Here is a 24,183-nt window from a genome sequence, read left to right as displayed (position 1 = left end):
ATGTCACGTTTTCCATAATAAGAAGCATACACATGTTACTGAGTATACTTAAGGGATAACAATTGCTGAACTTAAAAGAACTTTGTAAAGAAACTCGTCTTCTGTAACCGCAGTAACATTCTGTTAAGGACATCTTATTTAGTTATTCTTTAAGTTCTAATCCGTTTTCCAGAACATGATATATGATCATTTAAATTTAGAAATGATCTTAGAAATCATTACTTAACTATGGATCACTCAGATTGTTAAAAGCTAATAATACATCATTTAGTTTCGTGTTTTAGATTTCCGTAATTTTTTTTGGTTCAAAATATGACGTTATGTGTCACAAATAGAAACTGGGTGTATCTTGTGACTGGGTAATGTGTTGGCCTGGAACCACACACACACAATAAACAATACGACTAGTCTGTACCGCCTCTGACTCTGGGACTAACTCTTGCAACAAAAGACGACTCTGGTTAGAGCGATGTATAATTTAATAAGTTCAGCATGGAATACAATTGTACAGAGTTGGAACTGCTCAGTGTAATACTAAATCCAATCTGCCACATCAAAATAATAACACAGTTTATATAACAAACCAAAAATTACTAGAATAGACTTGACAAATATTTCTCCAAATGAGTGAGAAAATTCAATTAAGGGATTACAGAAAAATTAGCACATAGATAATAATTAACAATAGAACATATAGACTTATTCATGAAATTAAATACATTAAACATTTACGAATAATAGATCAATTGAAGTAAAATGTCGCTAATTGAAAATCAAATTAAAACATGAAATTGGATTATCTTAATCTTCTAAACTTGACTTAAATCTTTTACAATAAAATTAACAAAATCCCTAAGTGAAATATTGCAAATATAACAAATACAGTGATTTTACAAAATCTTTTACAAAATGTCCGAAAAGTCTCATAATCAATTTTTGTCAATTTTTTTTCACTGCGACAACATATGAATGAACTTTCATCAGCTGTGAAGATTATCATTTTGATTTTTTTAACAAAATAAATGATTTTTTTATAGATCATACCAGTAGACAATACATTCGGAACTTCAGCATATAATGGGAAATTCCACTGTCGGTTTTGGCAGTTTGGAAAATGGGTTGATGTATATATAGACGATTTACTACCAACTGTGAATGGGGATATACTATTTGCTCATTCATCAGATCCTACCGAATTTTGGGTGTCCTTAGTTGAAAAAGCCTATGCAAAGTAAGTAAATTTACGGTTCACTTTTATTCGTGTTCATTCAAGAATGAATACAACAACTTTTAAACAAAACAGCTATTAAACATTATTTGTTTTATTGGAGTAGATCTTAGGTGAATTTGGTTATTTTTATGTCCGTTTTTGTGATATGCATGTAGCATCCTAATGTATTTGACATACAATGTACATCCTTGACTTTTGGACTTTTGCACCAGAGCGTTCCTGATGAAGGTAAATCGAGAAAAACACATTGGAAGCACGAAATTCATAAACTGATATTTCATTTTATATCATCATTTGTCCATACCACAAACGTTTTTGCATCAAATATGTTTAAGACCATAACATTTCACGGTACCGGATGCATTGTACTAGAACGGTATATGGACAACTAAATATAAAATAAGGAGAGGTTGTATGATTACAAATGAGACAAATATCCACCTGATACCAAATCATCACTATTGATATCTTTATGTCACCGTACTGCTTTCAACAATTAGACAAAACTTATACCATATAGTAAGTCATAAAAAGGCACCTGCATACCAAATGTGAAACAATTCAAAAGAGAAAAATGCAGACTTTTTATGTTAAAACAATAAACGAAAATCAATTATGACAGATAGTACAATCAACAACATCCAACTGGATTACAGACTCTTGACTTTGGACAGGCACATGCAGAATGTGACGGGGTTAAATATGTTTGTAAGCTCTAACCTTCCCATAAGCTCGGCCAGTGTGGTGACAGCACAACATAAGAAAAATAAATAGAGAATGTGTCCATGGGACACAGATCAGACGATGTCCCCGCTTGCATATAACATTATAAAGGGACATAACTAGGTTAGGTTTTTTGTTAACCATCCGTCATGTTGAAGAAGGTATTTCCATTCTTGACATAACTCCTCACATATGTGTTACTTATGACGAGCTTTTTACCATTTTTTTAGTAACAACAGCTTCTAGTGGACAGCTGATGTAACATTGTGAATACATTATACATGATATCAGAAGACAGTTTCTGCAATTTGCACATCCTTAAGTCAGCGGAAAACTAACTTTGTTCTTTGGGTTAACGATTTTAATTGAATTCATTTTTAGCATCTTCGTAATCAAGTGCTCTTAAAATGTATATGAATTACATCACTAAGTAACGCCCTCGCATATGCTACTTAAAATGTGTAAGTGGTAAAAGAAATGCCCTCGTTTCAACACTTTATTAATTCGCTTGCAAATTTCTTATCTTAATCTTTTTAATAGAAAGCAAATGTATAAGATTTTGTTAACCATCCATCATGTATAAGAAGGTTTTACTTATCTCAAACTTTACCAATCTGGAAACTGATGCAGAATATGTCAATAACTGTTTAAGTCTTTTCAAACACGTCACTCTTGGAAAAAATGCTAATGTTAAATCAACGATATTATTTTTTCGCCAACAACGATACATTTGTTGCTTGAATTACGTTTTCAGACTTAACAGATCCTACGAAGCATTGGAATATGGGTTCGAAGCTGATGCTTTCACTGATTTGACTGGGGGACTTGCCGAGTGGTACAATCCTGCTGATTTAAAAGAAGAAGATTTCTACCTCATAAGAGCAGCATTTCAGTGCGGAGCTGTTATTGGCTGTTTGAGTGTTGTAAGTTTTAAAGTGGTATTGCTTTTCTTTTGTATAGAACGCTCTTTCTGTCAAAGATATTAAACACGCAGATGTATCAAATATTTTCTAATACCAAGAACTAAAGGTAATTTCTTCTTTGTAGTTGCTTCCTAGCTAGCACTGTTTATTATACATTATGCTTTCTATTCCATATATCCTTCCTGTTTCCATTTACAAAAGTGCATTTTGATATATGTAAATCTACTTAGTATACCTATACATTTCAAAACTAAAATTAAATTTCTATAAGCTTCCTATTGACAAAATATCTAGAGGCAAACCTTATTTTAGTTGCATAACTTAAATATCATTGAATAGCCTTTCTAGTTTTTGGAGATGACCAATCCCTAACATGTGGACACTTAGACTCTATATTGGGCTCTCTCTCTCTGTTTGGTTTCTTCTCCCTTTATTCTTATGTATGTTTGTGCGTATACCTGAAATTATGGTTCATTGATCATTTTATAGGTTTTATATATACATTGTTGCCTTTTCAAACGTTTGGTTTTAGCTTTTGTAATTTAGGTTAATCCTGGGTTTTTTTATGAATGAAGCAGAAAATCAGTTACTTTAAGCTGATAAACCACTTTCAGCAGTTACCTTTTTTTTCGAAAAGAGCGATTTCCAAAACCTTTACATTTTCTGGTAATGAATTAAATCAAAACAAAAATGAACAAGATCGAAATTTTATTTAATTTTTCAAGCTATGTAAGGAATACCAGACAAAACAACATCTGACCACCACAGTTTGCAAACTTGGAGACATTTGAGAAGATTCTCAGTCATAAAACGAAAGTTTCACATTGTAATGAACAAAAACAAAACAAGAATTTGTCTTTGCCTATATATCCCTGACCTTTTTTCAAGATATAGTTAAACAAAACGTCAAAAAAAAAACCCCAACAAAAACAACAACAAAAATAGGCAAAGATGACCTGATGAATTTATGACTGTATTGTTTAGGTCATTTGCTTTGTTTGTCCTTTCACGTTTATATATTTTGCTTTCCAAACTAATGATCCAATTTCTACCCAATGAAGTTTATCCAAGAAACACGCGAAATGCACACAGATATCAGTATCGACCTTTTTATTTTAGCACGGACTGCACTACTGATAATTCATCATGCATTCTATTGCCTGTTTCCAATTCCCTACTGTATATTGCGTGGAATAACCAATTGAAAGCATGGCGCTGTATCTTCCGGCGTGAAGCTTAATGAAGCATATAAATAGTATCAACATATATGGAATAAAAAATCCCGTAAACATGAAAATGAGTGCTTGCATCTTTTGCATTGAAATTTGATAATACAGGCAACCTAAGAATAAAAAGGTTGACTTTTATTTAGGGGCCAGCTGAGGACCACCTCCGTGTGCGGGATTTTCTCGCTGCGTTGAAGACCCATTGGTGGCCTTCAGCTGTTGTCTGCTCTTTGGTCGGGTTGTTGTCTTTTTGACATATTCCCCATTTCCATTCTCAATTTTATGAAATAGTCAATCAAAGTTATAGCACTAGTCTTTACTAACATCGAATATAAACATACCAGTAAAATACCACGATTCTTTTGTGCAGTAAAATTCATCATTCCTTTAATTGAGTAAAATTGAGGGGAAAAAAAACCTTTTCCTGCGTATGACAGCAAATTAGCTTATAATGCAGTCTTTATTACAAGTTGGGTTGCAATCAACGGACGTTGTTATCGTGAACAAATAAAGGACAAGGTTCACTTTAGGCCAAATATGGCCTTGAATTTCAACTTAATCACACAATTTCAAAATAGCTCTAATTTGGATCTTAAATGGATGTCTTCATAAAAGTACATATTTGGCTTCAAAATCAGCTTATTTGGATATATTGTCAAAATACGATGATTTTGTGCACTTTTTGGACCTAAAAGCTTGAGGAAACTCGTGCCGCAACCTAGGATAAAAAATGTTTTGTACCAAAAGTTGCTAAAGATGATATTGAATCCTTGGACACAAAAACATTCTGGATCATGGGTAGCGGCCAAAGTAAATTATGCTAAAAACTGTTAAGAATTATTGAAAATTTGACCAAATATGACCTTACAACACAAATAATGCATACTTAAGGAGTCAATACTTCGTCATGTTTAATGTGATGTGCCAAAATGAAGTTATTTTGTATTAATAGTAATATCACAACTATTTATATGTGAAATTTGTAGTTTTTTGCCTGACTAAAAAAACATCAAAATCTTAGGGCCAATTTTAATCCGTCGTAAACTTACTCCTTTCATATTTGCATGTTTTCCATTATTTGGTATCGTTGTAGCTTTCTGGCCTGGTTATTTATGATACAATGAAATACTTCTTTTCTTGGTCTGATCGAAGTTTGTATTGTTTTAGTTTGACGTACCAAAGTGTCATGTTCTGTCACATTATTTTCCGTTGACCTGATCTTGCACATAGTGTTGATATTATTTCAGTTTTGATTTCTCGATTAAGGCCTGTTCTGTAGTTTCCCATGTATTTATAGTTATTCGAATGTCATAAATTTTGGCTATGAACGTTCTGGTGGAGAATAATTTTAAATGCAATCGACTTTGGAAAAAAATCGACATGCTTAACATTGTCAATGTGTTCTAAACTGTCTAACATTATGCAAAACCAAATTAATACAAGTTGGTTAACGGCTACTATTGTGTATTGAAATCGTTATAAAGAATAACTGTACTCCCTTTACTACATGATTCCCCATATAAAAATCCCAAAAATACAAATCGTGAACAATTAATAATTTAATCCCATGCTTTGCCTAATTATGAATTATGGTAGCTATTTGGTCATGTAATATTATCAGTTTATTAAACTGTATTAGTGGGGGTGTATAACGTCTTTGATCTCTCGCAAATTTGGTATATCTTTATTAGTTCTCTCGCCAATTAGGTACAACTATTACATGTATATATAAGTATGAACGTTTATATATAAAGTTTGAACGTTTATATATACACTGTTGATATAAATTCTTTCACGCTATTAAAACAAATGCCTCTAATTCCTTTTTCTTAATGTTCAGCCAAACAGGGTAATAAACAAAGACATGATGTTGGTCTCTTTCATGTCTTCCTTAATAATAATTTGACGAATACATTTTATTGCACATGCTTCCCTTTAATTAGTGATGATATTTTGTTTTTATTCCGGGCGTAATGGCACTACAAGTATTCGGTTTTTTTTCAACACTAAATTTGAGAAAGCAAGGCCGAATGTTGTCATAATAGAAATAAATTCCTTGTTTCCCTTTCATGTTTTTGCATACGCCTTTTTATCAATTTTTATGACAACTGAATGGAGATGTATGACATGTACATGTTTATAGGATAATTTTATTGTTTTGAAAGGATTTTCAATGAAAACTTTTATAGGGTCAGTAACTTTAAAAAAAAATTTAAAACCAAAACGGAGATAATAAACTTTAACTCTTGCGTTATAAGAGTACAGGGTAAAGATCTACTATCTTTTGGTATCGAAACACTAGTGAAAATTAATGCAACAAAGCGAAAACACATATACACCTTATTAATGTATTAAATTAACACGAATCGATTTGTTTGTTGTTGAAGACTATATGTTGACTTCTAAATGTCTGTCTCATTGCCGTATATGCAACCTCTCATTTTATTCATATTTATATCTTGATCCTTCAAAATCCGCCACTAAATTCTTGTCTAAGTTAGTTTATTGTAGCAAGTACATTTAGTACGTAATCTAAAACAAATATTGTCTAAAATAAAATTTAAAACATAACTAAATATTATTTCTATACAGCTACGAACATTTACGGTCCTACATTCTGTCGATTCTTATACATGACATTGCACAATATCATGTTTCTCAGTCTGTTTGTGACATCTTTACACTAAATGCTTTGGTCTTAGATGCATGATTGTTTTATTAGTTGTTATTGACTTTGAACTAGCTTTTAGAAACTGTGAGTACTCTCAGATCTGATCTGTGTGCCTTAAGTCCTTTTGTTAGTTGTTTTTGATTGTTTTGTATATATAAAATTAATTGAACTCTTTTTAATTGATTTTTATTTTTTGTTCTTATGTTGTGAAGTTACACCACTATCCAAGGTTAGGGAGAAGATTGGGTGCCCGCAAATATGATTAATCCCGCCACATTCAATATGTGCCTGTCCCAAGTCCGAAATGGTTGTCGTTGGTTGTTGTAACTGTTTATCATACTTGTTTTTGTTTATTGTTTTGTATAGTTTGTTTTTGTGTTGTGCTGTTGCACCATTGTCACAGGTTGGGGAAGGTTTGAGTGCACCAAAACATCATGAACCCTGCCACATAATGCATGTCCCTGTCCCAAGTCAGGAGCCTGTAATTCAGTGTTGGTTGTCGTTTGTTGTTGCATATCATATCTGTTTTGCGTTTGTTGTTTTGTAGATAAATCAGACGGTTTGTTTTCTCGTTTGAATTTTTTAACATTTGTCATGTCGGGTCATTTTATGACTTGCTGTGCGATGCATTATTGTTGTTCATTTTCGAAGACCGTACGGTGACCTATAGTTGGTAACTTGTACGTCATTTGGTCTCTGGTGAAAAGTTGTTTGTCTCCTTGGCATCCATACCACACCTTATTGCTATTATAATGAAACAAGCGCATATATAGCTTGCTATGTGGTACGGGTTTTGCTCATTGTCGAAGGCCGTACAGTGACATATAGATGCTTACTCAAACGTCATTTAGTCTCTGGTGTAAAGATTCAATTGTCAACTTCCCATTTCCCCCTAAAGATTTGCGAGGAAGGAAGACTGAAATCAACACTGCATACTATATAGTAAATGTTGCGATCACCGTCATGATTTGGCAGACCGATACAAGATGTGTGTTCCTCTACTCATTAGTGATATGTTTTCGCAGTCTTAGATCTTAGATACCAGACTAGACGTCTAATTTGTAATTTTACCGATGGTGTCCGATTCCCGATTGTGAAATATTGACTGAGTGTGGATTGGCGGATGCATGCATAGCACGATTTGCTTACTATCTTCTAAATGTCTGTGTTTGATTGTATTCTTGTATTTGTAATCGATTTTCAAGATTTAAATATCGGTTAACTGCTGTTGCCTAAATTCCATTCAACACATTGATATCGTTAGTGACTCTATAAGGATTATTCTCTGGAATCAAAAGACATAGTTGTTTTACTCTCAGATCTTCTTTGTAACTTTAAACAAATAAAATAAAATGTCTTTACTCTTACAAATCCGGGAGTCTGTATATGAATGTTAATACGAATCGAAACCATATATATTAGTAAATTTAATTTTCATAATAACTTTTTGAACAATTTATCATTTTGACAGTCAATACTTTGTTTTCGTTAATCAAGAAAAAAAATGGATAATTTTCAGAAACATCGATAGTACCAACGTTTTACTAATCAAAGTGTAACCTTTAGATGTTTTTGATCATGCGCATGGAAATTATCAATGCAAGATAAAAAAAAAAAAGCTATTAATAACTACTCGACTTTGAATGAATTACAATTTGTCAAATCACCTTGTTATGTCTTATCGCTCTTGCAAAAAACAAAGTTTCCATACGAATGAAAGGAAACAGTACACATAGAATTTTATAGAACAATTAAAAATGTGATGACACTGTTGATTGCATGTATCTCATTGAATTTGAAATGCAGGATATCATAGATACGGTAGGTGCACAAGTAATGGAAGTTAAATTACTTGAATGATTAATGAAATGTTTCCACGATGTATATTAATGTTGCGTTGTTTTACAAGCTGTAATTTTACTCTGACATGTCTTACTATGTGAATTAAACTAAAAGAATTGAAGGTGTATCATGCATAGTTATATACTCGTTTGTGGTAATCGCAGTTGCAACTTTATCTTTAGACAACATGCTATTTTCATGATTTGTAAAATGTCTTCAAATTTAGTCTCCATGATAAGTAGAAGCAAGAGGAATGTCTGATCCATTGCCTTGCAGGAAAATTAAATGGTTTTAAAACCCTGAAATAAATACTTGCACACGATAAATAACAAAGATAAGCATAAATGTAAAGAACATACATCGCTGAAAACTAAATTTAGGCAATACATATTGACTTACAGACAGGATTGTAACCAGTCGTTCCTGAAAGTCATATACAGTGGTCCAAATATAGTCAAATCGATTATTAAGTTTTCAACAAGTATAACATGCATTGCAAAGTACACAATGTGCTTGAAAGAGACACTTCTTATATCAAAGCTTGAGATCCTTTTGAACTACTATGTAAAGTTTTGATATATCTTTAAAACTCAGCAGCAAAAATGAATATAAAAAATTGCCATTTGCCTACTTTGTAGTTATTTTTGTGTGTTAACATTACTTACTGTTTTGGAGCACTCTATATCACCCACGTATTTTTGGTGGGGTTCATCTTTAATTTTCTATGTAGCATTTGTAGACTATTGTTTTCTTTCGTCAATTTTTGTTTTTTGCTATGGTGTTGTTGGTTTCTATTCGAATTTTGATTATCATTTTTGGTATCTTCCGCTTCTTTTTTTACTGTTTCAATACCAAACCAAGGTTTCAGCAACCTCAGGAAAGGCTTACTAAAATTAAGTTGACTATTCGTTTTGGTACCTTTTGATCATATAGTGCCCAATGATTCTACATATTTATTCATGACTAGCCTTTAAATTTTGTTTAGTTTTGAGAGTTACTGGTGAAGGTTAACCAGAAAAACGCTTGGGACGCACGAAATTATTTGCTGTTACAAAATTTTGGAAATTATTCTAAATTTTAGGATAATATTTTCCTCTTGCAAAGCTCTGATGCTTCCAAGCTTTGTCTGTACCTTTTGTCCTTTTTGGTTTATAAGCTCTTCATTTTTCTACAAACTGCTGACATAAAGTTTTTCAGCGTCCTTCTAAAGTGCAAGGTGTAAAAGAAAATGCATAAAACGTAACATTCGGTTCTACATAGTCTTTTATCTGTTTTTTTTTAATCAAATATTTTCGCACTCATTTTCATATTCACACTATCATTCTTTTTTTTCTTATTCGTAATAGTCTTTTTGAGTTTCTGCTTTATTTATTTATTCTTTTTTCTGCATTTCCTAGGATTTGTCAAGGAAAAGTTTCTCATATCACTTACAGAATGGTTGTTCGCTGGATAGTATTTGGAAAAAAAATCATGTTTTCTTTTAACGATATTATTTAAAATGAACCAATCTTTGGCATTTATATAATCTTTCTGTCTCGCTTTTATCCTCTGTGTTTCTTTCAGGGATGTCGAATTAGAATCAAAGTTGAGGTAAGACAAGAATGTTTTGGCATCGATAAATGATTGTCATTTGCTATTAACTTTATATTTATCACGATGATTTTACATATACACATTATATAGTATTGTAAATAAACATTCACTTTTACGCTAATGAAATATAAAGTTGACGTACATGTGCATGATAGCGACACTAAGCGAATTGTAGTCATGTTTTCTTTTCCATTTTCATTTTGAAAAACAATAAAGAAGTATTAAGAATGCATATTTTCTTTAACATTTATACATTGTAGCACAAAAAAATAGAATGGAGACAATAGAATTCATGCGTTTAGGCTGTTGTTTGCCTCTTCTCATTTGATATTGATGTCTAAATCATTATTCAGTTATATAATGTATTCCTATGCGTATATAGATTGAACCAGTTGAGTATTCATCCTATACAAACATGGACAGGGATGTAAATATCACCATATCAATGGTATACAGAGTTCATGCATGTGCTTTTTCATTCATTGCGTGAAAGGAAGAGGATAAACGGAACTTTTCATTCAGCTTCAGATAACTAGATTATGTACTATTCCAAATAACTTTCAGTTCAGATATAACCTGCTTTTTATTTTTAAATCTCAATAAGCTAGAAATCAAACCTGTCTTCTTCCTGCTTTCTAATATTTGCATACCAATTGGTTGCAAAGGGTGGCTAAAACAAAAATGTGCTTCCAACGTAACGTTAAGACCTATAAAAAAGTAAAATAACAAAAATACCGAGCTCCAAGGAAAAATCAAGTCGTAAATTCCCTTATCAAATGGATTACTATAGTAATTTGCATGTCTCCTGTGTATTGTATTTTTCATTTCACAACTATTTTTTTACACAAGAGCATTTGTCACTTATAGGGATTTTCGAACAAACTATATAGCTATCTCAAAAGGTACTGTTAGGATTACAGTTAGACAGAAATGGTGACGTCATATCAAACGTACCAAGTTCAGCATTACGAGCTGATTGGCCATCATATATCTACCGCCACTAAAACCTTCTAAAATGTAATGTTTCCCTTTCGCATACCGATTTTGACTCAAAAACAGATATTAGAAATTACTAAGTAGAGGACAGTTTAAAAGGCGCGTCTACATGCTTACCCTTTCGGAATATCTTATATACGTCCCAGTTGCGTATACGAGTTTGTTTAGTTTAAAGTAGTGTGCGCTGCCTATAAATGAATTTATTGATAATCAAATGGTTGCTATTCATCCTTTTTGGGGATCATCTTGTATCCGTTAATGGATTATCTACCTGAAGCTTGTTATTGAGTCGTTTTTCTATTCTTCAATATTAATATGTTTATCATAAATGTTTAAAGGAAAACAGATAAAGTCTTCTCGAAACCGTTTATTTGTGAAACTGTCATTTTGAACGTAAATGTCACAATGCAACTTTGGATAAAGGAGGAAAAGAAGAGCAAACAAAATATATGGTCCAAAGAAACAAATATAAGTTCACAAGAATAGCTTGACTATCGTTATAGAAACAATATAGTTAAAACTGGCCTAAATTGTAGTAAGGTCAAATTAATCTTTCGAAAACATGGTGAAAAAAAGAAGTGTACAATCCTTAGCCACCATTACGTAATCTAAGAATAGCATGTATTAGAAAAATTGCTTCACTAATGCATGTGGCTAGTGATCACCAGGAAACTTTGATTGGAATTTGCAGACTTGAAGGAAAGCGTTTAGTTGTCACACACCGTTTACTTCCTTTTCACGGAATGTTTTTGTTTCAGATTTTAGCTTCTTTCTACAACTATAATTTTAGTTTTCAAGCACATATACTTATATCTTTAATTGTTGTGTTTTTTTGGCAAACCTATTTAAAAGTCATTTATTAAGTTTTCATAGATTTACCTCAAACAACAAAATTGATTTTTGTAACTTTATCAATTAAAATTTAGTTGACGGTTTTGATACAGGTGAGTGATTCCCTGAATTTTTTCCAGAAAAAAAGGCCAAAAGGATTTTTCCTTAACCATTTTTTTTTTAAAGAACATTATAGTATAGAAATGAAGTTTTGGTAGAGTTTTTGCAAAAAAAGAATATTTCTTAATAATTACCGTTATTCAAAGGAAGAATATCATTATTGGCTGTGTTCAAGTTGCAAATTAAACTTAAAAGAGAAGATGGGAGACAGGGCCATTTTATATCTGATCAAGGTATGAAAACACATGAACACTGAACTTAAATTGGTCTTTTTGTAAAACTCTAAAAAGAGATGTAGATATGCTTCCTTATATATTACAATTCACGGTACATGCATTATAAAAGGAAACAATGATTAAATGATATAACCAAGTGTGAGATGGAGACAAGGAAAAGATATAGATTTATAAAAAAACATCAAGATAAACCATTACATGATAAGACAAATAAATTTAATGACCACTATATTTGCCAAATGCTTTGCATCTTATTGTAATACAGCACGTTTTATTTCATCAAGGCTCTATTACCCTGGTTTTGTAGCTATTAGTTTTATTACTTATATATACTATCATTGTCAAATTTACTGTGTATATTTTTGGACAGATAAGAACACGAATGCACACTTTGTAGAAAACAGTTTTACAAGTAATATATATTATCTGTCTTCTACTCACAGAAGTCCAAATTCTTATTTATCTTTTTTTGGGTAACAAACATTATTAAGGCTAATCTTAATTATCATGGAAGTCTCTTTTATTTGACAGAAGACAATCGTTTTCCTATATAGACGGACCTATAAATAAATATATAAACTACCAAAACGTTTTAAAATGTAAAAAGTATAGATACAACAAATATTCAGAAAAATTTTTGACCTAGCATATCTGTTGAGAATTATTCCTTAAAGACTTACCGTGCGCGCTGATACCAAACGTTTACATTAAAAACAGAAAATACGGAATCTGTCAAAGATATGCAGGTTGTGTGCTTATATTGGTTAATTTACTTTAAATGTTTTATTTTTTGCCACCAGTAATATTTGACATCAAGATTTTGACAAAGGTGAGATGGTCAAAATAGACAATGCAGGGATCATTAACTTGATGAAAATTGATTTATTGATTTTGAATAAAATATTTATATTGAATATATTAGAGGGTAGAAATTCATACTCTCAGTAGAAAAATATTCCTGACATATTACTTGTTGTATCAATCTATCTTCCATGTTTACCCATTCTCACTTCGTTTTAGGTTTATGCAATTCCCTCGGGTTTTTTTTCTTGGTTTGTTTATTCATAATGAATTTACGTGTTTTGAACATCAGTAAACTTCCGTTGCTTATTTGTCAACAGGTATTGATATATTTCTTTAGTAATTTACTGGTTTTAGATGTTTTATTTTCTCAAATTGCTCTGAACGAAAAACATGCTAAAAACCTTCAAGAAGTCTGACATTTTTCCATCCAGGATAAAGGCGATCGTGATGAACGGGAAAAGAAAGGAATGGTGTCCAACCACAGTTATGTCATTACCGGAGTGGAAGAAATCCCTTACTTACAAAATACTGCTAAACTTATTCGAATGAGAAATCCTTGGGGTGATACAGAGTGGAACGGTGCTTGGTGTGACGGGTAAATTTATACATACGTATTTTTACATTGTAAACATGTATGCAATACGTATACGGATATTATGACATTATTTTTTTAAATATTGCATATATTTTACTAAAAGAAAGTTATGAAGCTCAAACTCAAACTTTATTAAACAATGTATCCACACCATATTGAAAATTAATGATTAGATTAGACAATATTCGAACTGTTATATTACAATAATGTAATATGACAAAAAATGTGCATATTGCTTCACTCCACCAAGACTTTGCCGAAGTATATTGAGACAATCAGTTGTTTCCTGACGTTACAAAATTGGCCAAAGAAAAAGTATAACAAAATTACCGAACTCTATTGATGTTGCTTTCATTCATCACGTGGTCAAATATTATACGGAATTTTGAAAATAAATGTACATGTTAAATTCTTGTTTTAAGGAGTGACGAGTGGTGTCACGTACCTGAATCTGTACAGTTAGAATTAGAATTAAAGACACAAGATGATGGGGAATTCTGGATGAATTATAGAGACTTCAGGAAAGAATACTGCAATATGATTGTTTGCAACTTGTCTCCTGATTTTGACCATGATGGAATAAGTGATAAAGCAGGTATGTTCAAACATAAGAGAAAATTCTATTATGTTAGAGAAGCACCAACAAATAGTGTATAAACGCTAGGGGCCGTCTTGATCTAACTGTGATGTGTTATCTTTGCTCCATGTTGCAGGTCACTCTGTAACTTTGGAAAGAAAAAATAGTAATAATAATGCTGGTCAGTTGCTTTTAGCGAATAGGTGTAGTGATTATAATTGTTTTCAATATATTAACAGAGTTCGTTTCGTGTGTCTCGTGCTGTATGGAGACCGTAAAATGTTTCCCCGTTCTCCTATATTTTCAACATTATGGCGTTAGGTATATGTACTACTCCACTATCTCTCTCTATCAATATGTTGTTTTTCAGAATTTTTTTAATTTCATTAAAATGTATCAAGAATTTGTTAGATTTCTTTGACGGATATAGTTTGTTGATATTATCCCCCAGTAGTGTTGTTAAATACACAGATGTAGCGTGATCGACTTTTAGCTCAAAAGGTATAACAAAAATACCGAACTCCAAAGTAAATCCATTTAAGTCCATAAAAACTGTCAAAATTGAACGATGGACTTTATCAACCAAATTTGAACTAAGAAATCCTCTCAATCCGCCTTGAACTACTTGTGAGCCTTTACTCCAAATTGAAGGTCAGAATGACTTTCAGAATGAAAAAAAGTAACACAAGCGCTGTTCCTGTGCTTTTGGTTTTGTCAAGTTTTGTGTAGTGATTTTGCACCATGTATAAACTGAAGACTAAACTTGTAGTTAAGCTTGCAACGGATCTCAATCGTAAGCTTCAGAAAAACCATTTATGATTGTTTTGAAAGGATAAATAATTTCCAGATAATCAATTGCGATGTTATAGCACTTTGTCAAAATTTTGCGTGTAGTTAAATCAATAAAAGGTAAAAGAGAAAGAAACAACGTCATTTTAAAGGAAATAAAAAATCGATAACCGGAAGGCAACACGGGGTGATGCAACTAAAAAAGCAAAAGGACCGATGTACAACAATCAGAGAGAATCAGCAATTTTCTAAAAGTATATTCCTATTTAAAACAGAATATCAAACCAAAATCCTGGTAAAACCGTGATCATAGCCCTAAAAAGAAATGAAGTACTGGATGCGATTTGTTTAGTCCATATTCCGTGTCGCTGGAAACAAACAATGACACATTGTCACTCTATGCTCCTTAAGTTTTAGATTACAAACGATTGCACTGTATATGTATACCTTTTAAACGACTTTAATCTGTTCAAATGTCTCAAACCTGAAAACATATTTGAGCATGACCATGTTTTACGGGGAGTGTGGTTAGATAGGTTTATATTTTTCATGTACTTATAGATTGAAATGGTCTTTTCTTTAACATATTGCCTTTCTTATCATTTTATATTTTCATTACATTTATCTTAGTGATTATAAGATTTAATTACAAAATGCGTCTTTTCAACGGAACATTATATATTGATGGTTTGTTGTATAATGCTTACTTGAGTATAGAAAAGCATATTTCAACTTTACATGGAAACGGAAGTACTTTGATAAAAAATAACACTTTAAACGTGTTAGCCAGAGACAATAGACAACAGGTAACAGGACAGCTGTATGAAAAAACAAGATTAAATGTTTATAATCAGAGAAGACTTTAAACTTTGTGTTATACACAAACCAGTAGTGATATCAATTTGCTTGTACCCCTTATTGGTAAATATAACCTGCTTAAGACGTTATGCGTATTATCGAGTCAGAGTGATGAGAGGAGAAAATAGTAAGTGTAAAATTGTCGAAATAGACAAGTAGCAATCGGGACGTTTTGTTCAGTCAATGTAGATGTTTCAGTACTTTATTTTACTCTAAGAGTCTACTTAATTGTAGGAAAATGACTGAATAAATTATATATATCTGAAACATTGGGGCGAATAAAGCTTTGTATTAAGTGTTACGACTAGTATTTCTACTTGATTTGGGTTTTTTCATATATACTTCTTAAACGATGATCGTAAATGAAACATAATTTACTGAGTTATGTCAACTTTGAGTAATAGCAACCGTGAATTCAAAAACGTGAACACCAGGTTATCATTTTAAGAAATTAAAAAGAATAAAAAAGGTATTTTTTTGGAATTCATCGTATAATGCGAAGTGGATTTGCCGTTTTTTGTTTTTTTTGTTAGTTTTTTGGTTTTGTTTTTGTTTTTATTTTTTTGGCCAATGTTAACACAGATGGCAATTCAATCTAAATCTTTAAGTGTGTAACTAATATATACGCACTATGCCAAAGTTCATATTTGATTTGTATTAAACACAAATTGCTCGTGTATAATAAAGGCAACAGTAGTATACCGGTGTTCAAAAGTCATAAATCGATTGAGTATCTGATACATAAACACAATTTGACGCTTTATATCTAAATTTAGTTTGTAATAATTTTACACTGTATTAGATACATAAACGTAGTACATAGGCACTTTTGGTATATAACTGTTTATGCATAAGAGCGATTCATTTAAATTTAAATTTTGAATATCATGAAACAGAAATATCATTTAATAGTTGATGAGGGTTATATTTTACAATAATTTTAATACTTGTTTATTTATGCTACATAACACTAAGGCATCTGATTTGTGAGTGAATTCAAAATATTTTTATATATCTCAACTTGTACGACTCACTCGTTTATGTAACAACGTATTAGATTTTAAAGAAAGAAATCTATGTATTACCGAAAAATTAGTACACCAGGGTTTTCGATATCACAAACTAGTCAAAACATTTACTAAATTTTATCATCGGTATATTCTTTACAAAGCACAAAAATGTCGGCATTCACATCTAAAGCTAACAAAACCGTTAAACAGACTTATTAAAGGATATAGTTACGATACTGTTGTCAGGTCATTAAAAATGGCATATTTTGGCTTTAATATTGATTCACTTATAGGGTCTTTGAATCGGAAATAAACACATTTATTCTAAAACCAGTTGTTGGCATGATACGGGTTATGTTCTTCTCATATATTTTATGATGGTATGATACTAAACCCCTAACGGGAGGTATTGTGCTTGATATTCATATGATGAAGACATCATCTTTCAATCAGTTTCAGTGAGGTCTGGAGCTGGCATGTCAGTAACTGGTAGTAGTCCTTTGTTAATTTATGTATCATTGTCATTTTGTTTAGTTTCTTTTGTTACCTATTCTGACATCGGACTCGGGCTTCTTTTAAACTGAGTTTTACTGTGCGTATTGCTGTGTGTTTGTTTTTTTCTACATTGGCTAGAGGTATAGTGGGAGGGTTGAGATCTCAAAAAACATGTTTAACCCAGCCGCATTTTTGCGCCTTTCCCAAGTCAGGAGCCTCTGGCCTTTGTTAATCTTGTTTGATTTTTAATTTTAGTTTCTTTTATATATTTCGGAGTTTAGTATGACGTCCATTATTACTGAACTAGTACATATTTTTGTTTAGAGGCCAGCTGAAGCACGCCTTCGAGTGTGGGATTGTCTTGCTGTATTGAAAACCTATTGGTGGCCTTCGGCTGTTTTCTGTTCTTTTGTCGGGTTGTTGTCTCTTTGACACATTCCCTATTTCCATTCTCAATTTTATTTCCTTACTCTGTTGTGATAACGTATCTGTATTCCTTAAAAGAGTTCAAACTTTCATTTGTCGTTATATTTTAAACTGAGTTATGACACATTTATTTCTATGACTACCATCAAACAAAAGGTCTATTGCTTGACTGCGTTCTTTTTTCAGTCTCATTTTATTTTATCTCTATCCATTTAATTTCCTGAAATACCAACAAAGAACAATAAAATATAAAATCTGATAATATATGTTCATCATAGAAGACACGAGTGTTGCATAAAATAAATACTTGAGCCTTTTTGAATTCACGATAGTTCTTTTATGTTGCTGGAAAATCTGTATCGTTAAAAATGATTTACGTCACGCATGTCATTTCTAGACGGACTCTATTCAAAAGTTGGTTATTGAAATAAAGTTTAATATGACATTGCGCTTTAGTTTGTTAGATAGTTATTTTAGTAACATTAAAGTATTTCTAGGTTGGTAATTATTGATGTTATTGCTGAAAAAGCACTAAGAAAAAAATATATACAAAAAGCTAAAACAAAGACATCAGGTTGATAATAACGTTTCTTTATATTTTCCAATTGTACGTTAGTGGGGTTTTTTAATTAATAAATGGGACATAAAAATATGATTTTTCTCTTGATCCTGAAAAGCAATTTTACCTTATAAAACATATACGTGCTGAATAGTAAATAAAGATCGAAAAAAATTTAAAAAATCTAAAACAAGGAACCAAATGAACATTTAGGAAGCTTTGGTCGATAACTTCACAACTATCAAAAACAAAACTGCAAGATCACCTTTCAAATACTTTACACAGACATGTTTGAATTACAGAGTATCAGTTGAATCTTTATGGTAGATGGGCACGTGGATTAAATGCTGGTGGATGGCTTGAGTGTGAAAGTTTCCATACAAATCCACAATATATTCTTACCCTCCATACAGACAGTAAGTTTATCATTTAATTTTCAAAAACACAATTTGACGCTTCATATCTAAATATAGTTTGTAATAATTTTACACTGTTTTAGATACATAAACGTAGTACATAGGCAATTTTGGTATATAACTGTATATGCATAAGAGCGATTCACTTAAAATTATATTTCGAATACTAGTATCATGAAACAGAAATAACATTTAATAGTTGATAAGGATTATATTTTACAACAAATTTAATTCTTTGAACAAATTCTCTGAAAATAAATTTTTCCAGTTGAAAAACAACCAAGACAATTAAGATATCATGTGTTGCATTGTAAGTACAACTTAACAATACATATATTCTTCATTTTTCAGTAAACGTTCAGCGACGATTTAATGGTCGTCTTCCGGTTGTTGTATCATTACTACAAGTCTTCCAAAGGCAGCATAAATTAGATGGTGGGGAAATGTTCGCCATTGGATTTGAAATTTTTCAGGTATGTATGTGATAATAACAACATTTTGTCAAAACCGCATTCTAATGAATAAATGATTACACGGAAATTTCGAATATTTCTTTTCTTTGAAATCCAAACACACACACACACACATAATAATATAACTATATTATCCGTATTTCAGCTTTTTAACAAGCCAACTGTTGCACTTACCAAAACATTTTTTGATCATAATGATCCACTTATGCCTGAAAATGAAGAAACATATGCTGAATATAGAGAGACCTCGGGTCGATTCTTCCTTGACCCAGGACAATACCTCCTTGTGCCAACTACACAGCAAATTAATCAACAACGGTCATATCTCTTGCGATTATTTAGTGTAAGCAGAATGGAATGCGTGTAAGTATAATATTAATCCACACGCACATTTAGATAGCTTCTGATCTTTTCATAGAATTGCAATTTCAAATCAGATATATATGGTGGCCGGATGTGGCCATTTCGCGTTTTCGCGTTTTCTCCTTTCACTTTAACGCGAAATCGAGAAATCAAGAAATCGGGAAATCGAGAAATCGAGAAATCGAGAAATCGGGAAATAGAGAAATCAATAAATCGGGAAATCGGAAATAGAGAAATCGAGAAATCAAGAAATCGGGAAATCGGGAAATCGGAATTAAAGAAATCGAGAAATCAAGAAAGCGAAAACAAGAAAACGAGAAAGCGAAAACGTGAAAACGGGAAATAGATTTCTCGATTTCGCGTTTTCGCTTTCTGGATTTCTGGATTTCCCGATTTCTTTTTTTCCCGATTTCTCGATTTCGCTTTCTCGATTTCCCGATTTCTCGATTTCTCGATTTCCCGATTTCCCGATTTCTCTATTTCGCGTTTGCAAAGTGAAAGGAGAACACGCGAAAACGCGAAAACGCGAAATGGCCGCATCCGGCCACCATAGATATAACAGCATTACTACACAAGTACCTGAATACCTGAATAAGACTTATTTCTAGAAGTTGAGGCAAATATGAAAATAGCAAGACATCGAAAAAGACCGATTCGTTGAATAAATGTGTATTTTAGTGAGCTGTAATATCTTTATTTTGAATGTTTCATTTCCCCAAAAAAAATGTTATATTACATTGTATTTTACTTTTTGGAGATCTTATACAGGCTTACTGTTATTCTAATGTTTTCCATTTTCGATTGTACGATTATAAGTACCTGTTGTTAAATGTATGCAGTAATGCACGTCATATGCCCTTAATATAGTATGAAGTTACCTACTAGTAATAATTTTTGTCTTATATTTTTCAATTTATACATGGATATCTAAGTCTTAACAAAGAACGGTCGACATCTGTTTCATTAATAATGTTATAATGCCTGATTATCAATCTATTTCTCATCAACCTTCTGGCAAATACTGTTATAAAGCATAATTTTTTCAACAGATCAATCACAATTTTCTATAAATATTTTTATAATCACCAGTCTGCTTAATAATTTAAACAAAAGAGAAAAAAATGGGGTTTCAATCTGCTCTGTTTGTTTATAATGTTAAATATTGCATCTTTACTCCAGTCTTTGACGTTCATTTCATCATGTGCTCAGTTATCAATATTTTTTTTAAAGTTCAGATGCTATCTAAATGCTAAAGGATGAATAATCTCGGACAGATTTATTTATACATGGATGGAAATATCATCGGTTCTGTAGTGAATTCTTGTGTAATGAAATTTGAATTTTTAATTTTTAACTGAAATTTTGATATTATAAACTGATCAAACTAAAGAGAAGTCACTTTCCGAAAGCAATTAGCATCTAAAACATACTTCCTACGCGTTCAAACGTGCCACCCCTTAAGGATGATTTCAATAACACTCAAAATTATTTTTTTTATAAATCAACCTTTGGAATATTCTATCGCTATCTAATAATTTTGTAACCTGCTATGTTCTAAAAAGCTAAATATTTTACTGTGTTTTATTCTTTATTCTTTGTTTTATTTTCAGTCCTCTTGACAACGTCAAAGAAGGTCTAAGTGAAGAGTCAGGAACGCCATCTTCACATCAAAAGCATTGATCAACAGTCTAGTTAACTAAATAGATAATATAATTGAACATTCTGCTGTAATAATGACTAATGTAATGTAATATTTAGGAATCTGTTGTTGATAAAACATTTCCAACAGACACTTTGCATTCGTTGCTTCCAAGCTTGATGTTAAAGATGAATATTCAATTGGCATGAGCCAAAGGAAAGATTGCCTAGATAGAGAAATCTGAGTAGAATGAAACTATTCATATTTACATTAACGGATTAAATATTATGAGGCTGGGACATTAATAAAGGTAAGCTGAACGACGACGACTTCATCCTAACGTTTAGTATTTAAGAAAACAAACTTGATTTCGTAGAATGATTAGTGTACTTGGTCCCACACAATGCTTTTTACTAAGCCGTTTAACATGTATGAAAAATATCTTTTATTTAAGCGATTTTTGTAAAACAAAATAGTCCTTAATCGTATGTCAATTTCATCGTTAAGGTAAAAAGAAAAACTATCTGCGAATGTCGCATTGTTTCATTTTAAAGTAATCTTATTGGTTTGTGTGTGTTTTGCTGTCATCTTTCAGAAAATAAATGCAGTATCGTAAACTTTTGGGAGAAACAAATGTTTTAAAATAACTTCTCAAAGATACAGGCTTATAATTTAAACCAGGAACGAGCATATCTATTTTTTCAAGTCCGTATTCCGCATATGATATGTTTATTTATAGTATACGTGTGTTATGGATTTGGTGAGATTTGTTCACATACAACGAATATGTATATATATATATATATATATAAAAGTCAATTGGCTGGAACATATTTGTTATCCTGGTTTTGTTTGGTACCTTGTTATGGAAGAATACAAAGGAAATAGCAATTATGTGATATTAAGATAAAAAAAATATGACGGGAAGATATATCTGTTGGAATATCTTTATATATAACTTTTAGCTTGGCTGATGATGTAAAATCATTTTCATTTCAATTTTACAATTAATACAATTTTGCATTAAGCTAAAATACTTCAAAAATTCTTTGAAAAATTACTGAATAAAAAAGGTTATTTATAGTGAAATGAGTATTACAATAATGAATATCACAGATAGCAAAAACTTACATTAAAACAATGAACATACTTTTTTTTCAAATTAAAACATAGTATATACTCATATTCATATGCTGTGGAAATTTAACAAATTTTATAGTAATGAGCTTTTTAACAAAATTGATATCCCATACCTGTTCAATTTATTTGCAAATAAAATCATGTCTTGATGCAAGCCCCAAATCTTACTTTCCTCAATACATCTTTGAGGGTGAATAATGGCAGTTCTTACTTCATAAGGGGTTACGCATTATATTTGTGTGATAGAAAAACATTACTTCTTTGTTAGTATGTCTTTCTCTTAAGCGGTATATATTCAAATATATAATAACCTGATTAATATTACCAGATTTTTTTTAGCAGTTCTACAGTTATCTCGAATAAGATCGCATATTTCTAGTGAGTTGATTCGGTCAACCAATTCGTGATGGTGACCGTTAAACTTATGTAATGTCTATTTCAGTCGTTTTTCTATTAATTATCATATTTATGACATACGATAGGGCAGAGGGTATGTTACTGCTGAAAAATTGGAAGTTGACAACCGGAAAGATGAAATCATCACATTTGCCATAGATTCTATTGCGAAGTCGCCCATCTGTGGCCATACATAATACATAACAAAGATAACAGTAACAACTAACAAAATTGACACCGTCTACCAACGAGAAATAATATGGTATGCCCTCCCAGGTTCCAGCCAAAGGTCTTGTTATAAAACCAGTAATGTATATTAATAATAGAAATAAGAAGATGTGGTATGATTGCTGATGAGTTGCTGTTAAACATACGCTAAATTTTCTACACTTTTTGGCTGCCACAAAACGTTGATACATTTTTTAAAAAATATGTTCATTTATCACTGCAATAAACTTTTAACAAATACTTCCAGGTTTGAAACAAGATGCAAGGGTAATCATTTAGCTATTCGCAATTTAAAGCACATGCATCCTTGTAAGCATATTTATTCATTTACTTCTGCTGAAAAAAGTTGAACTGTTGAATATTGTTTACACGGTCTACCATTTAATACAGCTCATCATTTAAAGTATAGGTTCTGTTGTAAAATATATTGCAAATTTGTTTAAACGTGGCCAAAATGTGTTAGCAGAAATAAATAAGTCAAAATGCATTTTTCATTTAACGTTAACATGTACACAAATAAACCATTGAGCAATGTTATGTTTATCTTTTTATGAAGATTGAATCATGACTAATAGCAAAATAGCTGTTACGATTTTCGAAATGATTATGATTGAATTCGTTTGTTAAGGAACAATTATTTGCACTTTGTCACACGATCAAAGATACATTCAGTGGGATTAAAACTTAAATAAAATGTTTGTTTTTAAATTGTCATTACTGTTACGTAGTATGAGGAGTCATAATATTTTACGTGTAAAAAGCACATATTTAATCATTATGTCTCCCTTCTTGTTCATAATGTACATGCGCATGTCACACAATGTGTTATTATTATTGTTTTTATACTTTCATAGTCACAAGGTATATATCTCATACACTTTTTATATATGAATATTGTTAATAAGTGGTGAACGGGGATGTGATTAAAATTATCAAATATTCTATTTTGTCTTCTTCTATATTGTATTAAAGGTCAACAAAATGAATGATATGAACAAGGCGTTGTCTATAAAGGCATGCTCA

General features: G+C 31.5%; 1 protein-coding gene across 2 annotated transcripts in view; it reads left to right on the top strand.

Annotated features, from left to right (window-relative positions):
* LOC127733127 (calpain-9-like) overlaps positions 1 to 24,104 on the top strand; it is a 44,455-nt gene extending 20,351 nt beyond the window's left edge. Inside the window, exons 4-12 of one of the 2 annotated variants that reach the window (XM_052242437.1) lie at positions 1,038 to 1,231; positions 2,709 to 2,877; positions 10,180 to 10,206; positions 13,628 to 13,791; positions 14,214 to 14,386; positions 18,808 to 18,921; positions 19,273 to 19,394; positions 19,540 to 19,757; positions 21,368 to 24,104. In XM_052242437.1, the coding sequence (XP_052098397.1) occupies positions 1,038 to 1,231; positions 2,709 to 2,877; positions 10,180 to 10,206; positions 13,628 to 13,791; positions 14,214 to 14,386; positions 18,808 to 18,921; positions 19,273 to 19,394; positions 19,540 to 19,757; positions 21,368 to 21,437 (1,251 nt within the window). In that variant the 3' untranslated portion in view covers positions 21,438 to 24,104. The remainder of the gene's footprint in view (positions 1 to 1,037; positions 1,232 to 2,708; positions 2,878 to 10,179; positions 10,207 to 13,627; positions 13,792 to 14,213; positions 14,387 to 18,807; positions 18,922 to 19,272; positions 19,395 to 19,539; positions 19,758 to 21,367) is intronic. The other variant, XM_052242438.1, reaches the window with a different exon arrangement.
* Positions 24,105 to 24,183: the final 79 nt, after the last annotated feature.

The sequence above is a fragment of the Mytilus californianus genome, unplaced genomic scaffold (genome assembly GCF_021869535.1).
Source record: "Mytilus californianus isolate M0D057914Y unplaced genomic scaffold, xbMytCali1.0.p SCAF_3, whole genome shotgun sequence".
NCBI classification, from domain to species: domain Eukaryota; kingdom Metazoa; phylum Mollusca; class Bivalvia; order Mytilida; family Mytilidae; genus Mytilus; species Mytilus californianus.
The sequence above is the reverse complement of the archived record's forward strand: the minus strand, read 5'-3'. Positions and strand labels throughout refer to the sequence as shown.